Source organism: Vitis vinifera, chromosome 3, assembly GCF_030704535.1.
Source record: "Vitis vinifera cultivar Pinot Noir 40024 chromosome 3, ASM3070453v1".
NCBI classification, from domain to species: domain Eukaryota; kingdom Viridiplantae; phylum Streptophyta; class Magnoliopsida; order Vitales; family Vitaceae; genus Vitis; species Vitis vinifera.
In genome coordinates, this window is record NC_081807.1 from 19,858,953 (window position 1) to 19,870,119 (window position 11,167).

The window sequence follows — 11,167 nt, forward strand, 5'->3', positions numbered from 1 at the left end:
TTTAAAACAAAAAACAAGAAGCTTGTTTGTATGAAAGAATTTGTATTGTTTTTAAAAACAATACATTACTTTTATTTAATAAAAATTTTATAAAATTAATTTATAATAATATGAAATCAAATTCAAGTTAAGTCTTATTAAAAATTAAAATTAAATCCACAATTATATATGAGTTAAAGATATATAATTTTTTTAATTATGAAACAATTTTTTTATTGTAATGAAACAAAAACTTCATAAGGTAAAGATAATTTTAATATTCATTTTTAATATAAGTCAATTAAGTACTTTAATGAAAATTTTAAATTTTTTTGTTTGATCATGGTTTCTTATGCTTTTTTTAGAAACTTTTTTAAAGTTAAAAAATGGAAAAAAGTTTTTTAATGTTTTATAAAATTAAGGATATTTGGTAAGTTATTATTATAAAAGGATTTTAAAAATAAAAAATAAAATGACTTGTTTAGATAAATTGTTTTTTTTAAATGATTTTGATTTTGTAAAAACATTTTAAATTCAATTTATATAATATTAATTAATTAAATTTAATTGAAGTCTTATTGAAAATGAAAAAAATTGTAATTACAAATAAATTAAAATATATATAGTTTTTAGTAAAACATAAATAGTAATATTATAATAAAATCATAAATTATATTTTTAGTAGAAAATATACTATTTTATTATATGTTAGAAAAAAAGATATTTTATTATATTAATAAATTTATGGTATTAATGAGTTTATTATTTAAGTTTTAAATTATTTTAAAAAAATAATAAACTTGTTAGCAAATTCAATGTATTAAGTCTTGTTTAATTTGGAGTTAATTTGTCTAGTGAAATAATAATAATAATAATAATTCTATGTAGAAGAGAAATAATAGATTATATGTGTTTCTTTAATTTATTTTTAAAAATTAGAAATAGAGAACAATAATTAAACAGTGTTATGAATTTTTAAAAATAAAAAATTATTTTTAAACACTCCGCCGCCAAACTGGTCTAAAGTTTTCTTCTTCTTCTTGTTTAAGTGAAATGATTGTTTTCTAGAAATAATTTAGAGTTTGATATAGAGCTTCATATAAGAATACTCTGACTTACCTTTAGTGAAATTCTTAACCATACCAATATTATAACTTTATTTTTTTTATATTTAAGAGTCTTCTCCTTCACCTTCTTCATCTTCTTCAATAAAAACAAAAAAATATTCCACATGGGATGTTAAAAGGTTACACTTTTCAAAAATGATTTTGCTTATATTTTGGATAATATGGAGAGAAAAAAAATGAAGAAACAAAATTGTTGAAGGAATGAGGAGGAAATATAATAAAAGATTTTTCTTCTTAAAAATACATTTCTTGGTAATTTAATACTTGTTTGACAACTGCTTTTTAAAATATTTTTGAAAAACTAATTTTTAGAACAGTTATTGAAAATTGTTAGCTAATATTTTGTAAAATAAAAGTTTGTTTAGAAACCTAAAATATTTTTAACATGTTTTTAATATTTTAAAAATAATTTTTATCTCTAGTGTTTTATTTTTAATCATTTTACATATTTGTATAATTATATTTTAAAATAGCTTTTAGAAAATAAAAGAAAACAAATAAAATATGTTATCTAAAAACACTCTATGTTATGTTCTTAAGGACATAAAATAGAAAATAATTTTTTGTTGTCAAATGTATTTTTTTTTTTTTAAATATAAAATTCTTCTCAAAAAATGTTACCAAACATGCCCTAATTTTTTTTTTCATAATTTGTTCACGAACATAGAAATTTGAGGAAAATTCTATGCAATTTTCATATTGTTTTTTCCTTATATATTTTCTCTTTATTTTCTTTCCTTCAATTTTTTTTTATTTTTTAGCAACCAAACATACTTTAGAGCATAGGATATAATCTTTTTAATTATCTACTTGAATCTTGGAGTGAGATATATAATTGATATAGATCATCAATTAATACTTAAAAATAAGATATGACAATACTACCTAGGATGTATTGTAATATTATCCCAAAAGTCTTCCTTTCGAAGTCTTTAAAGATATAATTATGCCTTTTTGTTTTATACCTAAATTAAGACAAAAATTCAAATATTGGATCCTTGAAATTTAGTAAAGTTGCAAGGTTTTTAGACCTTTTTTTTTTTTTTTTTCTGTAATCTCTTTTTGGTTTCTAGTGATTTAATAATGGATTTTTGGGACTTTATTCATTGTTTTTGGGAGTGTATGGATGTTATTGATGATGATAAATTTATATCGGAGTTATTCATCACCAATGTTGAAAAAATAAGCATAGCATTTTGATTGTAATTGGGGTCACGTAATCACCTTAATTGGGGTCACCTAATCACCTTAATTCAAATTAATGATTAAATTAGTGGTACTTTCATGGAAGTGGGGGCAGGTTCAGGAGGTGTCAACCTCATTGCAACCTTATCCCGTTTATTTATTTTTATTTCTACAAAAAAAAATTAATTGAGTGGAGCGAACAGTGCAAATATAGAAAATTCTCATATCCGCTCCACCCATCATTTAAATTTTTTCAATATTTTTCAATTTTCTTATTTTTAAAAATTTAAATTTTATTAAAAATAAATAATTTATAAATAAAAGATATTATAAATACTTATAATTTATTTTTATGAAAAGTAATATTTTATTTATATTTTTAAAATTGAAAAATGAAAAAACAAAACAACTAAAATAATTTCTTATTTAAAATTGTATATAATCATGACAAGGTGGGGCACGACAAAATTATGCACGTACTTGCCCAGAACCCATCTTGGTTTTTTAAAATTTTCAAAACCTACCCCGATTTTTTAAAAATTTCTCAAACCCTTCCTATCAGAGGTAAGACATTTATCTCAAAAAATCTATCTCATTGTCATCCCTACTTTCTTTGAGAATGTCATTTGAATCAATAATAAATATAATCTTGTAAATTAAATTTATAAAATCACAATTAGCAACCTCATGGTAAAGTTATAATAACATCAAGCTCTTTTATGCAAGCCTCTTAGTCACATACTCCCTTCAAAATTTAGAATGAAATAATTTTCTCTTGAGAAATTGTAAGCTTACAAACAAATATGAAATGGTTTTTTTATAAGGCAAATTAAAAAGAAAAAGGAAAAAAAAAACTTCTAATTCTTCCATTTTCCTCCATATTGAATTCTTATAACCATTTCTATTCGAATTAATGAAGCAAAAATTGAATCTTTCATTGCTTAAGAAAGAGAACTTTCGGCTTTCTTAGTAACTATCATAATACTATAATTGCTCTTTCAAAATTATAATTTCAATTTTTTTTTTAATTTCTAAGTAAATTTAAAAGTAAAAATTAATATAAGTCTTTGTTTTGACAAAAGAACAAGATCACAACATAAGAAAGCAACAAATATATAGTATTTGAACTACACAATATTTTTAATATCAACTAGCTACTAAACAAAAGGATAATCATGGATTCATGCATCCTTTTTTGTTTTTTCTTTCTTTTTTTTCTGTTTTCTTTTAAATCGATATATTATTTAAGTATTTTGAATTTTATAAAAGGTGTAACACAAAATTAAAAAACTAACTCTTAATGGCATAATGTACCATAAAAAGACAAAAAGAAAAAGAAAAAAAAGAAATCCATGGGGGAATGGGGTTGGTGAGCTTGTAGTGTTTTGGGTGGAAAAACAATGGATTTGGCAACATGAACCACTTAAATCAAAAGAATTGTCTTTTCCAACTTGGACTCCACCAACCCCCAAATTGCACACAATGCCCATGAACCAAATTCAAGTTACAAATAAGGAAGAACTAATCTTCTATATTAAGGTGTTACCATATCTTATATTTTGGTCATGGTTCAATTTTTAGGTTTTTTTTTTTTTAAAAAAATAAAAATAAAAAATAGATGGGTAAAATAGACCAATATGAATTAATGTCTAAAAAAAGGTAACGTTTTGCACTATTGGAGAATGTCATGTACCACATTTTCGTATGATATCAAATGTGTTATTTAATGTCAAACATGAATCTATTTAGTATAAGGTTAAATGTTTCTATCAATTCAATATATATATATATAAATAAGATCAATTAAATCATAACATATATATAGTCTCATTATTTTGTACATGGTCTCATTCGTTTGTATCAGCACCTAAATTTCATTACATTCTTTTAACGTACGTATTTTGTGATTACGTGGATATATATTAATCCCATTTTATTTAGAAGTTTTCTAAATTAAATATCTATATATATATATATAAAATTCCACTAGCATCTCTCCTGTGAACACGTGGATCCATATTCTCTTGTACGCGTTCTTCAATTTGGCCTCGAAAGCACAAAAATTCTATGTTACCCGCCTGTACCTAGTACACATAACATAGTACAGTTCCAAGAACCCAGATCCTGTGGAGAGAGGGACAAGAGTGTAGAGAGAGGAACGGTTTTTAGAGAGAGAGATGGCTGGTGGGTTGTTGTGGGCAACAAGGGCCGCTTCATATTTGAGGATCTCAGTGCCCTTCAGAGCCTTTTCTTCTGGTAAAATCAATGGAAAACCCCCCCACACCTTTCATTGTTCTTTAATATATGATATAACATTGATGAAGGTGATTTCAGTTTCAGTTTCAGTTTCAGTTTCAGATCTTGTTGAGTGATGTGCTATAATGCTTTGATCTTTGGTGTTTATATGGCTTAAGATCTTGTTTTGTGAGGTGGGTTTTGTGTATTTCTGGGTTTTGAGTGATCAAATCAAATATTTGGGGCGAGTTGCTCGATTTGTTCTTGTTTGAATATTTTGTTGATGTGATTCTGTGTTTACTGTCATTTTCATGTTTTTGTTTTTATTCGAAAATGGTGGAAGGGTGGTGGAAATGAAATTTTTTCTGTTTTCAGAAATAGGAAAAAAAATCAAATGAAAATGACACTCAAAACGATTTGTGAAAGTAGTTCATTCTTGGAAAATATTAAAAATTGATGCAATCAATTTAGCAATTGAAAATGATGAGAAAAATTATAATGTTTCTATGAGGACGATTTCGAATCTGGTGCCAAACAGATGTGTAAGTTTTGTCTTTTAGGGTTTTAGGGGAGGAACAAGAGACAAAGTTTATGGCAACAAAATAAAATAAAATAAATATAGAGAAAGAAGGTAAGGAGAAGAAGGGATAAAACCTTAGAATTGCACTAAGGCCTTGTAGGAGTCTCGCCTAGAAAATCAATGAAGCCTTACCATTGAGAATTGCAAAGTATGCAAGAAAACAAAATTTTATCAATCATCAATCAATTACTTTGATCTAGATTGATTATGCTTATTCATAGGTTTCTCTAAGAAATTCAAAGTTTACTTGGATTCTAATGACCCAGACTCTAATTCTAATAGTATTATAAGTTGTAACCTAATTCACTAATCCTAATTTGACTCCAACCAATGTTAATCCCAATTTAATTCCAACTAATATTAATTCTACTTAAAGTTTATTTACGCTTTTCGTTTCCTTTCCTTTCCTTTCCTTTCTTGAATATACTTCAAAAGGCTTTCCCCCATCAGTGTTTTATGAAATAAACTGGTTATTTAGACTGAGAAAGTTGCCCTGGCTAGCTTTTGTTTGCAAGTTGGGGTTTATAATCTAATTATCTCAATGGCTGGTCTCCTTCTCTAAGTCGCGTCTGCCTCTTTTTGACATATACTCCCATCAGAGTGGATTACATTCCTGTTCATGGATTTCTCTGGCTTATTAATGAAGTTTGGAATCCAATAAGCAGTGAGTGTAGAGGGAGAGAAACCAAAGAAAAGCTGAGTCTAAGAAGCCAGCCTTATCATTTACAACAACACATGCAGTCTAAAGCTCCAAAAAGAACTGGAAAGTTCTGTACTCTTTTCTGACTAAGCCCTCAAGAATTTAAGCCATATTTTGTTTAGTTTCAACACTGGGGCCTCTGCTTCTTTGAAGTTTTCTTACTGGGCTCTCTCCAGATGCACCTTGCCACAGAAGCAGAACCTGCCTGCCATATTTTATGCCCCTTGGCCCTTACCAGTGAACTTCTGTATGCTTCAGCATTAGAGCCTTTCTTTGACTGAGGGAGAACCCAAAAGAGTAGAAACAAACATCCAGGTCCATGGTCCCAAGGCCACTGAGCAATGCTGTACAAGATGATTCAGACATATTATCCACTTCCTCAAAAGATCAATTGTTAACACACTTTCTCACATGGCTGTCATCATGAAAGAAGCATGAATCTCGACAAAACAGCCATCACCCTCCAAGCTCAACTCCATTACACCAGCACCTATTCCACTGAAGTCAGACACTATAAAGCTGATCCATAAAGGAATCAACCAGCTCCATTTCCTGATCATTGCAGTTTCCTGCGAGCGCCTGGTTCGACATATCATACACTCTTTGTAAAGGTCTAGCACTTTTGGAAAGGTCTCCTTGAGCAACATACTCCCTCATCACATATCATACGAAATCTCACTTTTTCCCACTTTGAAATTTGAATTTCACCTCCTTGAAGAACCACTGCTTCCACTGCTATTGATGGATTTCTACAAACCCCTCCCAAAGGACCCCTCACTTCCTCTGGTCTCCACCTTTGCTCACTCTCTTGACCATATGAATCTATAAATACCTTTCACTGAAGGCCTTCCCTGTCCACTGTAAACTATCACAACCATTTTCCTAGAAGTGCTCTATTAAGAATGTTTGGCATTTTTACTCCCAACCGTCTCCTACCTTTAGGGGAACATCCTATCTTCCAGCTTCACCAAATGCTCCTGCATTGATCATTTAAGCCATCCCACTGAAAAGTTTTGCATTTTCTTTTATCTTTTCCTAGCAATAGTGGGGATAGGGTGCTATGGCATGTGGCTACAATCACCCTACTTGAATCCACCTAGCTAGATAGAAACATCATGACCTTTGAGGAAAGATGAAGGATATCAAGGCAATTTGGGACATTGTGTTTTTCTCTTTTTTGTTGGTATCAGTCTTTTCAGAGTTCTTAAGCACCCTACATAGACCAGAGAGCTGCTTGTTGCAAGACCAGGTGGATTTTAGAGGTGCACATGTAGTGGATCTTACCCCCACCAGACTGCTTAAAGTTCAATTTTGATGCTTACTGGAGAATCCAAGGCAGATACGCATCGAAGGAGTTTCCATGATCAGGGGGAGCTGTTGTTAGAGCTCCATGCTAGGTGGGATGAGACTTGCACTAAAGGCTTTTGTGTTTGGTTTATTGGAAGGTTTGGCCTAGGCAGTTGCTTTGGGTTTTAAGCAATTTCACAGTAGAGGTTGATTCAATGATAGTTATTTCCTGTGTTTCTCAGCCAAAAAAAAAAAGGTTTCTTCAATGTTTGATGATTGATATTGAGGATGCTTGATTTGCTCACTGAGTTGAATTACTCCTTTTTCTGGATTGCACTCTCCTTCAACCAGTTGGCAGATTCTATGGCTAAGCATCTCACTTCAAGCATGGAGTTTTCATTGGGTAGTTCATGCTTCCTTAGTTATCTTGCTTCTTAGGTCTTTGTTTTGATTTTTGGTTCATTTGGAGGCTGTTTTCCTATTATACATATTTTTTCTCAGTTTTGGGGCTGCCGCCTGCATATCTTTGAGGGATATCTCATCCTTGTATCATATTTTTGTTTATGGAATGAGTTGTTGTTTCCTATATATTAATAAATAATAAAATAAAACAATGAAGGCTGACATAAAGTACTCTGAGCTAGCTTGACATATACTTTTGATTAGGATCAATTTTTTTTTTTTTATATTTTTTTTATCAGAAACAAAAGATGTATTAATTAATGATAAGAAAACATAAGAAGGATGAGAAATCCTCCCCATGAAAATACAAACATAGGATCATTACCTCTCCTTGCAACATGTCATGTTTGTTCCATCCCACCAATCTCCCCACAGATCTGTTTATTACCCCATCTCAACTGCTTAGCTTTGCAGGAAGCTCCAAGAGGCATTCCTTGGTTAAAAAAGCGAGTACCCCTTGCTCAGCATTGCAGTGGCTAGCATAATAGCTACAGACTGAGGGTCCTCCGCATGACCCACTAGGAGGAGCTTAATAGTACACAGATCGGCCCTAAGCCCCAACTGCTTCAGAGTATAGAATGATGCATCTAAGGTATCTAACTCATCTAAGTCTGCCACACAGAGGACAATTATATCATCCCCATAAAACAACTGGAAATATAGATACCCCCCATCCCTCTATTAGGCCAACTTTGAAACCACTCATGAATCCTTCGATCACCACCCTTGAGATTAATCTTCTAATTGGAGACTATATTCATTTTTCCATTGTTTGTCATAGCAGTCATGTATGGCCTTGTTTATCCTTACTCCATGCACAGGGTTATATTTTCCAAGAAACAAAATTCTCAATAGCACATATGCACGCTCATATTTACTAGCTTCTATAGGCTGAAGGAGAACCCACAATGGTAGCATGTGAAATTTCAATAGAGTATGAACCATTCATGTGAAAATGACAATAATCCAACCTATCTATCACTTAGAACTGTCCTTGTTATATAACCTTATATTATCGATGAAGTCATATCTCCAAAAGAATATGAGTTACGGGTTTTATAGTTGGATAAGAACTGCTGAGATGAAATACTGGTAATGCATGAGATTCAAGGGTCTGGGTCTTGCTGAGGACAAGCAGGTCCCCAAAATCGACTGAGGTCTCATCTTTCAATTGTTTTTCTTCCCTTTATACTTTATTCTAGTCCTATAAATTGCTATTAGTATTCTAGTCTTAAATAGTGCAATTGATTAGTGTCATAATGCATTAGTAGCTTTTTGTTAACTTAGTCAATTGCATCTATGCATATAGTCTCCCCATCAGATCACGAGTCTTTTTTGAATAACAGGTCTGCATTATATATACATATAGTGTTCTTGTTAGGAATATTATTATTATTCCTTCACTAAAGTTAATTAATATATTTTTTAGAACTATCTTATGGATTTGTGGATCTCTATTACTACTTTCCCTTCTTTCCACCTGTATCAAATGGTCACACCCTCAAAAGTCGCAATGTTCCCCAAACTTTGAACCAACCTGATTGATGGTTATTTATTATAGGAAAGACTGAACCGCCTTTATATTAGCCTGCATGCTGGTTCTGTTTGCAATTCCCAGAACTGTGGAAGTAATTCCATAGGAAATGTGCCGCAAACAGGCCAATGGAAACTATCTGGTGGTAATTGGAAGTCATTATTCCTTGAACTTGTTTCCAAGATATTTGAGGGGGAAAGTTCCCAACATACTTCAGGAAGTTCCCATTATAGTATATCATTCTGTTTCTTCCCCTTACCAGTTTCCTTTTGCCATTTCCTAATTCCATAGGAAATGTGCCGCAAACAGGCCAATGGAAATTATCTGGTGGTAATTGGAAGTCATTATTCCTTGAACTTGTTTCCAAGATATTTGAGGGGGAAAGTTCCCAACATACTTCAGGAAGTTCCCATTATAGTATATCATTCTGTTTCTTTCCCTTATCAGTTTCCTTTTGTCATTTCCTGTTTTCCTCTGTTTTGCAGTTGTTAAGGATTTGAAATATGTTGATTCTCATGAGTGGGCCAAAGTTGACGGAAATTTAGCAACCATAGGGATTACCGACCATGCTCAGGATCATTTAGGTGATGTTGTGTATGTGGAACTGCCTGAAGTTGGAGCCAATGTTTCACAGGGTGGCAGTTTTGGTGCTGTTGAGAGTGTCAAAGCAACCAGCGACATCAACTCCCCTGTTTCGGGCAAAGTGGTTGAAGTCAATGAAGAACTCAGCAGCTCTCCAGGTTTGGTAAGTAATACGATACTTGGGGTTTAAGTTCTAGAGTAGACAATTTTTGTCATCGATTGCCTAGTATGAACTTCCATGCCTAATTCTATATGGTTTTTCTCGAGTTTTTTGGGCATTTGAAGAGAGTACAAGGACCATCCTCTAGATAATACTTTTGAGATAACTTTGTTAAGCATCTTTTTCTTTCCTATACAAGAAACATTTCAAGCCTATTTGGAAACTGTTTTTAAAAACGGTTTTTTGTTTTCTAAAACATAAAACAATTTTCTAACTTCAAAAACGCATTTGATTAATTTTTAAAACAGTTTTTTGAAAATTTGTTCTAAAACCACATTTTGCGTTGATTTGAGGTGTTCTTTTCATAGAGTATAATGAGAAACAATTGAAAATATAGATTTCTTTAGGAAATTCTACATAGCGAAAATAAGTGGAGAAAATTGTTTTTTGTATTTGAATTTTCAAAGAATTTTGTTCTTAAAAGTAGATAATAATTTTTAAGAAATGTTCTTAAAAACTGGTTTTTGAAAACATTGTCAAACAAATCCTTTATTTCACTAAAACAACCGCCAGTTTCTCAAGTTTATGTTGAACGAATCAGGTTAACGGGAGCCCGTACGAGAAAGGGTGGATCATAAAGGTAGAGATCAGCAACCCAAGTGAGCTCAACTCCTTGATGGACTCAGAGCAGTACTCCAAGTTCTGTGAAGAAGAAGATGCAAAGCATTGAGCGATCTCAACCGGTATATCGACCCAGTTGAAAGGTACACCATAAGCAGAGGGTTGTCCTCCATCCTTTTTCCTTTCAGCAAATGTTCTCTAATGCCGTGGTAGCCACATGGTTTCCATGTTTTTACTTGTTCTTCATTTTGATTTGAATTGTTGAGCATAGACCTAAATGTTTTCCTTTGATTCAAGTCTGCTCTAGTAATGCTGTTTCAGCTGTGTTATGATAAATCGTCTTTCCTTTCTTAGAACTCACTAGAGATGTGAGAAACAAAGAGAATGTGTATAAACGAAAACAATCTTAAAGAATCCATGGCAAAATATAAAGGCAATGTTTGATTGATTGGATAGGATTCAGATTGAATAGGATATACTTATATAGTAAGATATCATTTTTAGTGGGATATGATATTTTTACATATTATATCGGATGGAAATGGTATTGTGGGATATTATATTCAATGTTATAAGCCTGTTTGGTATGTAGGAAATTTTTACTACCTCAAATTTTAAAAATTCTAAAGTATAAAGGGTGGATTAGACATAATCGTGTTTATGTCATAATCAGGTCTAACTTGTATAACACATTGAGACTTGTCTATTTAATCTG

At 31.3% G+C, this 11,167-nt stretch overlaps 1 protein-coding gene across 1 annotated transcript; it reads left to right on the forward strand.

The window, feature by feature from the left end:
* Positions 1 to 4,284: 4,284 nt before the first annotated feature.
* On the forward strand, positions 4,285 to 10,900 carry LOC100265691 (glycine cleavage system H protein 2, mitochondrial). Its single transcript, XM_002269054.5, has 3 exons — positions 4,285 to 4,547; positions 9,575 to 9,834; positions 10,433 to 10,900. Exons 1-3 carry the CDS (start codon positions 4,469 to 4,471, stop codon positions 10,559 to 10,561), a joined length of 468 nt encoding a protein of 155 aa, XP_002269090.1. The 5' UTR covers positions 4,285 to 4,468; the 3' UTR covers positions 10,562 to 10,900.
* Positions 10,901 to 11,167: the final 267 nt, after the last annotated feature.